This window comes from Babylonia areolata, chromosome 23 (assembly GCF_041734735.1).
Source record: "Babylonia areolata isolate BAREFJ2019XMU chromosome 23, ASM4173473v1, whole genome shotgun sequence".
Classification (NCBI taxonomy): domain Eukaryota; kingdom Metazoa; phylum Mollusca; class Gastropoda; order Neogastropoda; family Buccinidae; genus Babylonia; species Babylonia areolata.
This window is the reverse complement of record NC_134898.1, coordinates 48,490,939-48,506,675: the sequence shown is the minus strand read 5'-3', so window position 1 is coordinate 48,506,675 and position 15,737 is coordinate 48,490,939. Positions and strand designations below refer to the sequence as shown.

The 15,737-nt window shown below is 41.2% G+C and overlaps 1 protein-coding gene across 3 annotated transcripts in view; it reads left to right on the top strand.

Moving 5' to 3' along the window:
- The window catches only part of LOC143297792 (anoctamin-4-like), a 108,236-nt gene that overhangs the window by 88,305 nt on the left and 4,194 nt on the right, over positions 1-15,737 (top strand). For all 3 annotated transcript variants that reach the window (XM_076610288.1, XM_076610286.1, XM_076610287.1), the window contains 6 exons: positions 190-247; positions 1,092-1,189; positions 5,404-5,537; positions 7,331-7,483; positions 11,321-11,373; positions 12,957-13,129. In XM_076610288.1, coding sequence (XP_076466403.1) covers positions 190-247; positions 1,092-1,189; positions 5,404-5,537; positions 7,331-7,483; positions 11,321-11,373; positions 12,957-13,129 — 669 coding nt within the window. The remainder of the gene's footprint in view (positions 1-189; positions 248-1,091; positions 1,190-5,403; positions 5,538-7,330; positions 7,484-11,320; positions 11,374-12,956; positions 13,130-15,737) is intronic.

The window sequence follows — 15,737 nt, the reverse complement described above, 5'->3', positions numbered from 1 at the left end:
TTCAGTTGGTAGTCATACTCAGGAGAAGAACGCATTCAGTTGGTAGTCATACTACAGTATCAGGAGAAGAACGCATTCAGTTGGTAGTCACACCAGTGAGGGATCCACCTGAAGGCTCAAGGGTGGACGAGAAGCACAGCAAAGCCGGCTGCTGCAGAGGACCCACTCAAAACGTGTGTTGTGTTTCAGGTTCACTGGTCGCCCAGGGGACTACAACCGCAACATCAACGGTGAGAGGCAGGAAGAGGTGAGTTCAGTTTGGGTGTTGGGAATTCTGTGAATGTGATCTTTATAATGTGTTTTTAGGAATACTCCTCTCCTCTTCTGCTTGTGCACATGCCTACTTATGAGCACACACTCAGCAGATACAGGTAGTTTTGCATGCACACATTGATGTGTAATGTAAGAACATCTTTCAGTTTTAACTGTGCTTCTCTGTGTCGGGTTGTATCATATTTTTTTGTCTGTGTGTAGTGTTATTTTTTTATTTTTATTTTTATTTTTTTTCCTTTGCCTTGGGTTCTCTCTCAATACATATTTCACAATGACCATTGCACAGTAATTACTGCTGATTGTATTCAAATGCATTGTGTCAACATGGCATTGCATTGGTGTGTGTGTGTGTGTGTGTGTGTGTGTGTGTGTGTTTTCTTCAGTTTAACGTCTATTCACTATAAGTGTTTTTAGACGGAAAGGAGTAAAGTAGTGGATAAAGGAAAGGGAGAGCATGTGAATATTAGTGTAAAAAAGTGTTCATTTTATGTATCAGAGGAAAGGTAGATTATTAAAAGAAAAAGTCTAAAGAGACTGTGGTGTGTATTGAATGAGGTGTCATGGGAGGGAGAATATGTATATGTATATCAACAAGTATTAACCTACAACAGTGTAAAGAACAATTGTGTGTGTGTGTGTGTGTGTGTGTGTGTGTGTGTGTGTTTGAATGTGTGTGTATGCATGTGTGTTGTGTGTATGTGTTATGTATGTGTGTGTTGTGTGTGTGTGTTTGTTTGAGTGTGTGTGTGTGTGTGTGTTTTGTGTGTGTGTGTGTGTGTGTGTGTGTGTGTGTGTGTGTGTGTGTGTGTGTAATGCAGTGCGACCCATCGGGCTGCCTGATTGAGCTGCTGATCCAGCTGATGATCATCATGGTGGGCAAGCAGACCTTCAACAACTCCAAGGAACTGTTCATTCCGTAAGTCCCTGGAACAGTGCAGTGAACTCCTGTACCTGCGCACAGACGGCAAGCCAGGCATGAGTTTGGAATCTCACTGACAGGCGCAATAGCCAAGTGGTTAAAATATTGGACTTTCAGTCTGAGGGTCCCGTGTTCGAATCTCGGTAATGACGCCTGGTAGGTAAAGGGTGGAGATTTTTCCGATCTCCCAGGTCAGCATATGTGCAGACCTAGTGCTTGAACCCCCTTCATGTGTGCACGCCAGCAGAAGATCAAATACGCATGTTAAAGATCCTGTAATCTATGTCACGTTTGGTGGGTTATGGAAACAAGAACATACCCAGCATGCACGCTCCTGAAAATGTAGTATGACTGCCCACATGGTGGGGTAAAAATGGTTATACACGTAAAAGCCCACTCGTGTACATACGAGTGAACGTGGGAGTTGCAGCCCATGAATGAAGAAGAATAAGAAGGAATCTCACTGACCCCAACAAAAAAATGTCTTGGAACGCTTTACACCCCCTTCCCCTTAAATGTAGTATCAAATGTAGTATCATCTTTGTTAATATTAAAAAAAAAAAAGAAAAAAAAAGAAAAAAAAAAAGGACAAATGAATGTGATTGCCTAACACTTGTACATGTGAACTGAATAAGAACAAGTTGTTTTTTTTAAGAATGTCTTGTACACTTCCAGACACACAGGCATACACACATATCACTGCAGTGAATTTTCTGTACCTGTGTATAGACTGTAAACCAGTATTGTTTCTGTAGTTTCCAACAGAAAATGTCTTGAACGCTCTTGCAGACACACAGGCACACACATGTCACTGCAGTGAATTTCTGTACCTGTGAAAAGACTACTAGTAAGCCAGGCATGAGTTTTTCATCTCACTTACCCCAGTAAAAAATACATTGAATGCATATGCTGACAAGAGTCACACACACGCATCACACCAGTGAATTTCTGTACCTGTTTTTAGACAGTTAATCAGTCATGCTTCTCACGGCCCCCAAGATCTCTCCATCTTTGCTCAGTCAGTCCATTGCTTCTGTTCTGTAAATAGCAGTACACAGTACCATTAGGATATGGTCCAAGTTCTCACACCTCTGTTTGAACTCAAACTAGGCAGATGCCTGACCAGCAGCTTAACCCAGTGTGTGTAGTCAGGCCTTGAGTGCATGCATATATATATATATATATATATATATGTTTATGTACATATCTGAGTGGATTTCTTCTACAGAATTTTGCCAGAGGACAACACTCTTTTTTGCCATGGGTTCATTTTCAGTGTGCGAAGTGCATGCTGCACATGGGGCCTCGGTTTATAGTCTCATCCAAACGACTAGACGCTCAGTTCGATCATCCCAGTCAAACTTGGGAGAAAGAGTGAGAGCGGGATTCGAACCCAGACCCTCACAGACTCTGTATTGGCAGAAGAGCATCTCAACCATTCTGCCTCTTTCCTTCTTACTGCACAGCAGTAAACTGACTGTAGAAATCAGCTGGTTTGTGGTGCTGGGTGCTTGACTGAAGACTGTAGAAATCAGCTGGTTTGTGGTGCTGGGTTCTCGACTGAAGACTGTAGAAATCAGCTGGTTTGTGGTGCTGGGTGCTTGACTGAAGACTGTAGAAATCAGCTGGTTTGTGGTGCTGGGTTCTTGACTGAAGACTGTAGAAATCAGCTGGTTTGTGGTGCTGGGTTCTCGACTGAAGACTGTAGAAATCAGCTGGTTTGTGGTGCTGGGTTCTTGACTGAAGACTGTAGTAATCAGCTGGTTTGTGGTGCTGGGTTCTTGACTGAAGACTGTAGTAATCAGCTGGTTTGTAGTGCTGGGTTCTCGACTGAAGACTGTAGAAATCAGCTGGTTTGTGGTGCTGGGTGCTTGACTGAAGACTGTAGAAATCAGCTGGTTTGTGGTGCTGGGTTCTCGACTGAAGACTGTAGAAATCAGCTGGTTTGTAGTGCTGGGTTCTCGACTGAAGACTGTAGAAATCAGCTGGTTTGTGGTGCTGGGTTCTCGACTGAAGACTGTAGAAATCAGCTGGTTTGTGGTGCTGGGTTCTCGACTGAAGACTGTAGAAATCAGCTGGTTTGTGATGCTGGGTTCTCGACTGTAGAAATCAGCTGGTTTGTGGTGCTGGGTTCTCGACTGTAGAAATCAGCTGGTTTGTGGTGCTAGGTTCTCGACTGTAGAAATCAGCTGGTTTGTGGTGCTGGGTTCTCGACTGTAGAAATCAGCTGGTTTGTGGTGCTAGGTTCTCGACTGAAGACTGTAGAAATCAGCTGGTTTGTGGTGCTGGGTTCTCGACTGAAGACTGTAGAAATCAGCTGGTTTGTGGTGCTGGGTTCTCGACTGAAGACTGTAGAAATCAGCTGGTTTGTGGTGCTGGGTTCTCGACTGAAGACTGTAGAAATCAGCTGGTTTGTGGTGCTGGGTTCTCGACTGTAGAAATCAGCTGGTTTGTGGTGCTGGGTTCTCGACTGTAGAAATCAGCTGGTTTGTGGTTCTGGGTTCTCGACTGAAGACTGTAGATATCAGCTGGTTTGTGGTGGTGGGTTCTCGACTGAAGACTGTAGATATCAGCTGGTTTGTGGTTCTGGGTTCTCGACTGAAGACTGTAGATATCAGCTGGTTTGTGGTGCTGGGTTCTCGACTCTAGAAATCAGCTGGTTTGTAGTGCTGGGTTCTCGACTGAAGACTGTAGAAATCAGCTGGTTTGTGGTTCTGGGTTCTCAACTGTAGAAATCAGCTGGTTTGTGGTGCTGGGTTCTCGACTGTAGAAATCAGCTGGTTTGTGGTATTGGGTTCTTGACTGTAGAAATCAGCTGGTTTGTGATGCTGGGTTCTCGACTGAAGACTGTAGAAATCAGCTGGTTTGTGGTGCTGGGTTCTCGACTGTAGAAATCAGCTGGTTTGTGGTGCTGGGTTCTCGACTGAAGACTGTAGAAATCAGCTGGTTTGTGGTGCTGGGTTCTCGACTGAAGACTGTAGAAATCAGCTGGTTTGTGGTTTTGGGTTCTCGACTGAAGACTGTAGAAATCAGCTGGTTTGTGGTGCTGGGTTCTCGACTGAAGACTGTAGAAATCAGCTGGTTTGTAGTGCTGGGTTCTCGACTGAAGACTGTAGAAATCAGCTGGTTTGTGGTGGTGGGTTCTCGACTGAAGACTGTAGAAATCAGCTGGTTTGTAGTGCTGGGTTCTCGACTGAAGACTGTAGAAATCAGCTGGTTTGTGGTGGTGGGTTCTCGACTGAAGACTGTAGAAATCAGCTGGTTTGTGGTGCTGGGTTCTCGACTGAAGACTGTAGAAATCAGCTGGTTTGTGGTACTGGGTTCTTGACTGTAGAAATCAGCTGGTTTGTGGTGCTGGGTTCTTGACTGAAGACTGTAGAAATCAGCTGGTTTGTGGTGCTGGGTTCTTGACTGTAGAAATCAGCTGGTTTGTGGTACTGGGTTCTTGACTGTAGAAATCAGCTGGTTTGTGATGCTGGGTTCTCGACTGAAGACTGTAGAAATCAGCTGGTTTGTAGTGCTGGGTTCTTGACTGAAGACTGTAGAAATCAGCTGATTTGTGGTGCTGGGTTCTCGACTGTAGAAATCAGCTGGTTTGTGGTACTGGGTTCTTGACTGTAGAAATCAGCTGGTTTGTGATGCTGGGTTCTTGACTGAAGACTGTAGAAATCAGCTGGTTTGTGGTACTTGGTTCTCGACTGTAGAAATCAGCTGATTGGTGGTGCTGGGTTCTCGACTGTAGAAATCAGCTGATTGGTGGTGCTGGGTTCTCGACTGTAGAAATCAGCTGGTTTGTGATGCTGGGTTCTCGACTGAAGACTGTAGAAATCAGCTGGTTTGTGATGCTGGGTTCTCGACTGAAGACTGTAGAAATCAGCTGGTTTGTAGTGCTGGGTTCTCGACTGTAGGAATCAGCTGGTTTGTAGTGCTGGGTTCTCGACTGTAGGAATCAGCTGGTTTGTAGTGCTGGGTTCTCAACTGAAGAAATCAGCTGGTTTGTAGTGCTGGGTTCTCGACTGTAGAAATCAGCTGGTTTGTGGTGCTGGGTTCTCAACTGTAGAAATCAGCTGGTTTTGGGTTTTGGGTTTTGATGCTCTTGTTGCCTGTGAAGGAAAGACTAGCATACAGCAGTAAATGGACTGTAGAAATCAGCTGGTTTGGGGTGTTCATATTCCCATGCCCTTGCTACCCTGTGGTGTGTGTGTGTGCAGAAAAATTATGAACTGGATCAAGTCCCGGCGCGTCAAGGAGGAGAAGGAGAACAAGAAGTTGGCGATCTGGGAGAACGACTACAACATGGCTGAAATGCCCGACCTGGGACTGTTTGACGAGTACCTGGAGATGGGTCAGTGTGCCGTTGGCCCTCCCTCCTCCCTCCTGCCCTCCCCTCCCCTCCCCTCCCGTCCCGTGTGTGTGATTTTTTTTTTTTTTTTTTTTTGTGACCTGAAAAAGTTATGTTTAAAAAAAAAAAATCTTTATTTATGCAACTTAATTTTGGTGACAGATGTTAAATGTTATGCTTATATATATATATATATTTTTTTTTATTATTATTATTATTGTTTTTTTTATTATGAAGTTTTTATTTGATAGTAGAAATTGATTTTTGGGGGGTAGATGCAAAACTTATGTTTTTAAATTCAAATGAATTTTTGTGATGGTTGCTTGAGTTATGGATTTTTGGGGGGAAGGGCGTGGGGGTTGGTGTAGAAATTTAATGTATATGGATTTTTTCTTAGCATTTGCAGAAGTTGTACGTTTGAAATTTTGCAAGAGTTGCAAAAGGTATGCTTTTTAGGTTCCAGACTTTAATTCAGCTGCAAAAATGATGTCTTTTTGAAAGCAGTGGCAGTTGGAAACATTATGGATGTTTAGGGGTTTGTTGCAAAAATGATGTCTTTTTAACAGCAGTGATGGTTTTTTTAGGTGGCAGTTGGAAACATGGATGTTTAGGGGCTTCTTGTTGTTGTTGTAATATCAGTGTTTGGTGGCCCGTGACGTTTCCAGTGATTCATTACGGGTTTGTGACGATCTTTGTGGCGGCCTTCCCCCTTGCCCCTCTGGTTTTTGTTGTTGTTTTTTTAGGAGGCAGTTGGTGACATGGGTGTTTAAGGGTTTGGTGGTGATGTTGTTGTGATATCAATGTCTGGCCCGTGACTGTTTGCAGTGATTCAGTACAGGTTTGTGACGATCTGTGTAATATCTGTGTCTGGCCCGTGACTGTTTGCAGTGATTCAGTACAGGTTTGTGACGATCTGTGTAATATCTGTGTCTGGCCTGTGACTGTTTGCAGTGATTCAGTACAGGTTTGTGACGATCTGTGTAATATCTGTGTCAGGCCTGTGACTGTTTGCAGTGATTCAGTACAGGTTTGTGACGATCTGTGTAATACCTGTGTCAGGCCCGTGACTGTTTGCAGTGATTCAGTACAGGTTTGTGACGATCTGTGTAATATCTGTGTCTGGCCCGTGACTGTTTGCAGTGATTCAGTACAGGTTTGTGACGGTCTGTGTAATATCAGTGTCTGGCCTGTGACTGTTTGCAGTGATTCAGTACAGGTTTGTGACGATCTGTGTAATATCTGTGTCTGGCCTGTGACTGTTTGCAGTGATTCAGTACAGGTTTGTGACGATCTGTGTAATATCAGTGTCTGGCCTGTGACTGTGTGCAGTGATTCAGTACAGGTTTGTGACGATCTGTGTAATATCTGTGTCTGGCCTGTGACTGTTTGCAGTGATTCAGTACAGGTTTGTGACGATCTGTGTAATATCTGTGTCTGGCCTGTGACTGTTTGCAGTGATTCAGTACAGGTTTGTGACGATCTGTGTAATATCTGTGTCTGGCCTGTGACTGCAGTGATTCAGTACAGGTTTGTGACGATCTGTGTAATATCTGTTTCTGGCCTGTGACTGTTTGCAGTGATTCATTACAGGTTTGTGACGATCTGTGTAATATCAGTGTCTGGCCTGTGACTGTTTGCAGTGATTCAGTACAGGTTTGTGACGATCTGTGTAATATCAGTGTCTGGCCTGTGACTGCAGTGATTCAGTACAGGTTTGTGACGACTGTTTGCAGTGATTCAGTACAGGTTTGTGACGATCTGTGTAATACCTGTGTCTGGCCTGTGACTGTGTGCAGTGATTCAGTACGGGTTTGTGACGATCTTTGTGGCGGCCTTCCCCCTGGCCCCTCTGTTTGCTCTGCTCAACAACATCATCGAGATCCGACTGGACGCCTACAAGTTTGTCACTCAGTGGAGGAGACCGCTGGCTGCCAGGGCCCAGGACATCGGTGAGCCCCATGTGTTCTGTGAAAGTTTTGTAGTGTGGTGGGTTTTTTTTTCTTGTTTTTTTTTGTTTTCGTTTTTTTAACTCACTCAGTACGGCCAGTCCTCTCTTCTCCTCTACACAGACACCTCGGATGTCCAGTGGGTGTGAATGACCCAACCTTTAGCTTCCGTCGTCAGAACTGTGGTCTTCTTTGTCAACATTCACCTCTTCAGTATAAGAGTGTTCCGCTTGCAATATTTTGATGATGGTAATTGGGATGAAACGCTGTTAACGTCGTCTCTTTCGCCGTTCGTAAGGAGAGATTTAAAGGTGGGGCCTCAGTTGCATGCAGACAACGGAGAACCCATATATCTTCTTTTTCTTCTTTTTTTCCCCCCCTTTTTTTTTTTCACAATTTGGTGCATCACGTTGCAAACGAAAAAAAAAACCCACACAAAAACACACACACACACATTCATTCATAATGAATAATGACTGCAGAGGCACGGAGGAAACTCCTGTCATAAAATATTCTGATGATTCAGCAATTGAAGATCTGTCCAACTCTGATGCTATTTATTTCAGTGAAATTAAAAGGTTCTGTTCCTGGTGTGAGAAAAACTATCTGGATCTCAACGTATTGAAAACAAAAGAAATGTTAATAGATTTTCGGAAAGACCCCTTGCCTGTAGCTGACCTTGTTATTGATGGTCAAACAGTGGAGAGGGTAAATGAATATAGATATTTAGGGACCATCTTAGACAATAAGCTGACTTTTGACAGAAATGTTGATTCCATTCATAAGAAATGTCAATCTAGAATTTTTTGTTTACAGAAGCATAGAAGTGTTGGTATAAATTCAAATATTCTTCAAAGTTATTATCGATGTTGTATCGAGTCTGTGCTTACAGTTTCATTTATGTGCTGGTATGGAAGTTTGGGAGTGAGGAGTAAGCGTGTTTTGAACGATGTCATGAGTGTATGCAGTAAAATTGTGGGAGTGAAACAAGCTAGTATGCAAGAGCTGTATGAAAGTCGAGTGGTTAAAAAAAGCAGGCAGATAGCAACTGACGACACCCATATTTTAGCAAAGTATTATGAGCTATTGCCATCAGGACGACGCTACAGAACTTTTAAGTTGAAATCCAGAGCTCTGAAGACTTTTATTCCACGTTCAATCCACCTTTTAAATTCTTGAGAACTCTGTGTGTGTGTGTGCGCGCGCGCACTCTCATGTGAGACGTGTGAAAGTCCGTGCATGATAGGCTGTACCTTGTTCTAGTTGTGGTGTGTGTGTGTGTGTTTGTGTGTGTGTGTGTGTGTGTGTGTGTGTGTGTGTGTGTGTGTGTGTGTGTGTGTGTGTTTACTGAGCTTAAAACGTGACAATTGGTTATAATGAATGTGCAATATGTAGGAAGAATAATGTGCAATATGCAGGATGAATGTACAATGAATATGTCTAATGCTAACGTCCATATTCTAAATATATTTCTGTTTAATAATTACGATGTAATAATTAATTGCAATGTTTTTAAAAGCGAATATGTGAAATGCTTTTATTTGAGAACATATGTTTATTACTCTTGTTTGATCAAGTTATCTGCGTGTGTGGGGTGGGGTGGGGGTGTGGGGGGGTGCGGTGCGGGTGTGTGCTGATTATCTGGTTGTGGTTTTCCGCAATTCATCTTTATTCTTATCTTATCTGTCTATTATAATCAATGTGCAGTATAGTAGGCTATGTTTATAATTATATTCAAATAATGTTTCTTAATTCTTTCTGTTTTTACATTAAGAATACTAGTTATTACCTGCAGTGTGTGGATGTATGTATGAAACGATGTATGTGATATTTTTTACATTTGTATCTTCGTAATATTTGTTGGGGATGTTGTTGGCTTTTACAGTTATGGTCCCCATGTTGTTTACTTCTCTATGTTGTGATAATGCACCTGACCAAATTTCTCCAGGTGGAGATAATAAAGTTATTCTTATCTTATCTTATCTTATCTTATGTTATAATTCGGTGTGTCATTGATTTGACACTGTCATGATATTTGTTCCATGTAAAAGACTTCATACTTCATTTTGCTGGTTTCCGGTTTTCACTGTTTCGTCACTTCCTGTGTGTGTGTGCGTGTGTGTGTGTATGTGCGTGTGTGTGTGTGTGTGCGTGTGTGTGTGTGTGTATATGTGTGCATGTGTGTGTATGTGTGTGTGTGTGTGTGTGTGTGTGTGTGTGTGCGTGTGTCAGCTGGTTAAAGACTGAGACAGAGTTCCGAAAATATGACAGACACTATGCATTTTTTGTTTTATTTTGTTTTTTGTTTTTTAGCTGCTTTATTTTCAGCGCTGTCTCAGTGGCAATTTATTCTTTTGTGTAGCTTCTTGTTTGCCGAATCCCTCATTGTACAGATACATATGGACTTGTTCTGTTCCAGCCCCACCAAATCTGCAGAGAACGTGCAGTGTTTGATCGCCTACAGGCTGTTTTCAAAGCACAGTACTCTCCAACATTTCACATGCTTCTGAGTTCCTTTGTTTTTTTTGACAAGTGTTGTGGTTTTTATTGACTCACTTGTGTAAACAAAGTGAGTCTATGTTTTAACCCGGTGTTCGGTTGTCTGTGTCTGTGTGTGTGTGTCTGTGTGTCTGTGGTAAACTTTAACATTGACATTTTCTCTGCAAATACTTTGTCAGTTGACACCAAATTAGGCATAAACATAGGAAAAATTCCAGTCATCTTGTTTAAAACAATATTGCACCTCTGGGATGGGCACAAAAAAATAAATAATGAAGCCTAATTATATGCAAACTGCATTTACTGTTATATTTATATTTTTTGTATTCTCTAAACGTGGCACTTTGATCTGATATTCTGACCCAACAACAAGAGCAGTCATTATTATCATTTTTTGTTCAAACAGGAACTTCTTTTGCTGAGCATGGAGGTTTTATTTATTTTGCAAACGTTTTTGGTGCAGATAGTAAAAAAGGGAAATTACTCTGTAATTATGCTAGGGGACTTAATTTGCTTTGAACTGATCTTTCTCACCTTAAACATTACATTTTGAAATTATACTCAATACATAAAAAGCTTGTGTGTTTTACTCTCAGTCACAAGTGAGTCTTGAAGGCCTTGCCTCTCTTGTTTTTTATTTGCTGAAAGCCCAGCACTGAAGCTGGATAGTGACGGGTGCAATAGCCGAGTGGTTAAAGCGCTGGACTGTCAATCTGAGGGTCCCGGGTTCGAATCACGGTGACGGCGCCTGGTGGGTAAAGGGTGGAGATTTTTACGATCTCCCAGGTCAACATATGTGCAGACCTGCTAGTGCCTGAACCCCCTTCGTGTGTATATGCAAGCAGAAGATCAAATACGCACGTTAAAGATCCTGTAATCCATGTCAGCGTTCGGTGGGTTATGGAAACAAGAACATACCCAGCATGCACACCCCCGAAAATGGAGTATGGCTGCCTACATGGCGGGGTAAAAACGGTCATACACGTAAAAGCCCACTCGTGTGCATATGAGTGAACGCAGAAGAAGAGGAGAAGAAGCTGGATAGTGTGTCCCTAGAAAAACAACAACAACAACAACAACAACAACAACAACAACAACAACAACAACAACAACAACAACAACAACAACAACCAAGCTAACACAAGAGACGAACCATGTTATCTGCGGAACAAAGGAGCCAGTGTATCAGTAGATCTAAATTACAAAGATAGTTTTGCTTTAGTGAATTGTTAAAGATTATCAACCAAAACCCCTCCCAAACACACATATGCACACACACACAGAAAGATTTTTCCAGTCACAAAGAATTTGTCTGTGAAATCTTTTACTTTGCTTTTTCAGGAATCTGGTTTGGAATCCTGAGAGGCATCACCACAGTTGCAGTAGCTTCCAATGTGAGTGATGATTTGAAGTTAGAAATGTTTTAAACTGGCAACATATTTTCAACTGCTTTAGGGGATAAAATGATTTTGTTGGGTACACAGTGGAACAAAATGTGTTAAATGTTCCAAAAAGATTATGTTGCATACACAGTGGAGCAAAATGTGTTAAAGATATATATATATTTTCCAAAAAGATTTTGTTGCATACACAATGGAGCAAAATGTGTTAAATGTTCCAAAAAGATTGTTGCTTACACAATGGAGCAAAATGTGTTAAATATATATATTTTCCATAAAGATTCTGTTGCATACTCAGTGGAGCAAAATGTGTTATATGTTCCAGAAAGATTCTGTAAAATACACAGTGGAGCAAGATGTGTTAAATATGTTATGTTTTCCAAAAAGATTCAGTTGCATACACAATGGAGCAAAATGTGTTGTTAACTGTTCCAGAAAGATTCTTTTATATACACAATGGAGCAAAATGTGTTGTTAACTGTTCCAGAAAGATTCTTTTATATACACAATGGAGCAAAATGTGTTGTTAACTGTTCCAGAAAGATTCTTTTATATACACAATGGAGCAAAATGTGTTGTTAACTGTTCCAGAAAGATTCTTTTATATACACAATGGAGCAAAATGATTGCGTGCGCGCGTGCACTCTCATGTGAGACGTGTGAAAGTCCGTGCATAATAGGCTGTACCTTGTTTTAGTTGTGGTGTGTGTGTGTGTGTGTGTGTGTGTGTGTGTGTGTGTGTGTGTGTTTACTGATCTTAAAACGTGACAATTGGTTATAATGAATGTGCAATATGTAGGAAGAATAATGTGCAATATGCAGGATGAATGTACAATGAATATGTCTAATGCTAACGTCCATATTCTAAATATATTTCTGTTTAATAATTACGATGTAATAAGTAATTGCAATGTTTTTAAAAGCGAATATGTGAAATGCTTTTATTTGAGAACATATGTTTATTACTCTTGTTTAATCAAGTTATCCGCGTGTGTGGGGTGGGGTGGGGGGGTGCGGTGCGGGTGTGTGCTGATTATCTGGTTGTGGTTTTCCGCAATTCATCTTTATTCTTATCTTATCTGTCTATTATAATCAATGTGCAGTATAGTAGGCTATGTTTATAATTATATTCAAATAATGTTTCTTAATTCTTTCTGTTTTTACATTAAGAATACTAGTTATTACCTGCAGTGTGTGGATGTATGTATGAAACGATGTATGTGATATTTTTTACATTTGTATCTTCGTAATATTTGTTGGGGCTGTTTGTTGGCTTTTACAGTTATGGTCCCCATGTTGTTTACTTGTCTATGTTGTGATAATGCACCTGACCAAATTTCTCCAGTTGGAGATAATAAAGTTATTCTTATCTTATCTTATCTTAAATGTGTTAAACGTTTCTTACTCAAGCATTGCATGACTTTACAATATTTGGTTTTTGATTAAGGAATCCAGCAAAGTTTGGAATGCTAGACTTTTGACATTTTTACTGAAACAGTGTACTTTCTACAAATAAAGATATTCATGGTCTGGACCGAAGGAAGGTTATTGATGTTAATCCTGCTGCTTTTTTGCAGGCGGCAATCATCGCATTCACATCGGAGTTCATCCCCAAACTGGTGTATCGCTACGGCTACAATGACGGCAACATCGAAGGCTATGTGAACTTCAGTCTGTCAGAGTTCTATACGGACGACTTTGAGAAGAAGAGCGTTCCAAAGACACCTGTCATTAACACCACACACTGCAAGTGGGTACACTGGAATGTGTTTGTCTTTGCAGTTTCAGTTTCAGTTTCAGTAGCTCAAGGAGGCGTCACTGCGTTCAGGCAAATCCACATACGCTACACCACATCTGCCAGGCAGATGCCTGACCAGCAGCGTAACCCAACGCGCTTAGTCAGGCCTTGAGGAAAAAAAAAAAAAAGAAGAAAAAAAAGATAAGCTTACATAAATAAATAAATAAATAATAATTATGATATAAAAAAAGGTAGTAGTTATGAAAATAATAATAAAATAATAATAATAATAATAAATAAATAATTAAATAAATAAGACAACAATGATGATAAATAAGCAAATAAATGTAAAACATGAAGACACACATTCACACATACACCCACACATGCATTACAGGTATGCACCAAACACGCAGTTTCACAGATATGAAAGCACAGTCAAATACATATAAACGTACAAGTCTTTGCAGAGAAGTCCTTTGTTAGTTTGTTTGTTTGCGCCGCTCCTTTGTTGTGAAAGGTTCTGTTTGTGCTTTGGTTTGATTGGTTTGTGAGGGCAGTTTACTGTGGAAGTGCCGGGTGGAACTGTGAGTTGGGCAAAGTCCTGTCATACATGTTAAGCGCATCATTAGACAGAATGTCATGGATACCTGTTAGCTGTGACAATGGACAGAATGTCATACCTCATACCTGTTACTTGCATCACTAGGCAGAATGTCATACCTGTTAAGTGCTTCACTAGACAGAATGTCATACCTGTTAAGTGCATCACTAGACAGAATGTCATACCTGTTAAGTGCATCACTAGACAGAATGTCATACCTGTTAAGTGCTTCACTAGACAGAATGTCATACCTGTTAAGTGCTTCACTAGACAGAATGTCATACCTGTTAAGTGCTTCACTAGACAGAATGTCATACCTGTTAAGTGCTTCACTAGACAGAATGTCATACCTGTTAAGTGCTTCACTAGACAGAATGTCATACCTGTTAAGTGCTTCACTAGACAGAATGTCATACCTGTTAAGTGCTTCACTAGACAGAATGTCATACCTGTTAAGTGCTTCACTAGACAGAATGTCATACCTGTTAAGTGCTTTCACTAGGACAGAATGTCATACCTGTTAAGTGCTTCACTAGACAGAATGTCATACCTGTTAAGTGCATCACTAGACAGAATGTCATACCTGTTAAGTGCTTCACTAGACAGAATGTCATACATGTTAAGTGCTTCACTGGACAGAATGTCATACCTGTTAAGTGTTTCACTAGACAGAATGTCATACCTGTTAAGTGCATCACTGGACAGAATGTCATACATGTTAAGTGTTTCACTAGCAGAATGTCATACCTGTTAAGTGTTTCACTAGCAGAATGTCATACCTGTTAAGTGTTTCACTAGGCAGAATGTCATACCTGTTAAGTGTTTCACTAGCAGAATGTCATACATGTTAAGTGTTTCACTAGCAGAATGTCATACATGTTAAGTGCTTCACTAGACAGAATGTCATAGGTGTTAAGTGCTTCACTAGCAGAATGTCATACCTGTTAAGTGTTTCACTAGGCAGAATGTCATACCTGTTAAGTGCTTCACTAGACAGAATGTCATACCTGTTAAGTGTTTCACTAGACAGAATGCCATACCTGTTAAGTGCGTCTCTAGACAGAATATCATACCTGTTAAGTGCTTCACTAGACAGAATGTCATACCTGTTAAGTGCTTCACTAGACAGAATGTCATACCTGTTAAGTGCATCACTAGACAGAATGTCATACCTGTTAAGTGCATCACTAGACAGAATGTCATACCTGTTAAGTGCTTCACTAGACAGAATGTCATACATGTTACTTGCATCACTGGACAGAATGTCATACCTGTTAAGTGTTTCACTAGACAGAATGTCATACATGTTACTTGCATCACTGGACAGAATGTCATACCTGTTAAGTGCATCACTAGACAGAATGTCATACCTGTTAAGTGCATCACTAGACAGAATGTCATACCTGTTAAGTGCTTCACTAGACAGAATGTCATACCTGTTAAGTGCTTCACTAGACAGAATGTCATACCTGTTAAGTGCTTCACTAGACAGAATGCCATACCTGTTAAGTGCTTCACTAGACAGAATGTCATACATGTTAAGTGCTTCACTAGACAGAATGTCATAGGTGTTAAGTGCTTCACTAGACTGTAGACAGAATGTAATTTGTTACAACGAGGGTTTCCAGTCAGCTGGCTGCAGCGAGATGCAGTGTCAGAGGGTTAAAGACAAAAACATTCGTAGGATGGCATACGAAGCATGGTACCCGCGCGTAGGCACCCAGCGAAAATCCGATCCCCAACGGAGAAAGGAAAGACAGGATCGACTTAGAGGTAGAAAAAAACGAACGAATCGAGGGGGCCGAGTCGAAACGAGTACACAGAATGTAAGAATGCAATAAACACAAGCCACATGCAGCAAAATAAGGCCAAATGAACACGCTTAATAGCCAAAAAAAGCGTATGACGAGACAGAACGAAAACCTGACAAGATGGCGTCGAGAGCCTTGGCCAAAGGAATGATTCAGCGCTTATAGCTTTTAGAGGCGTTTGATTGGCTAAGAGCGGACCGGGCAA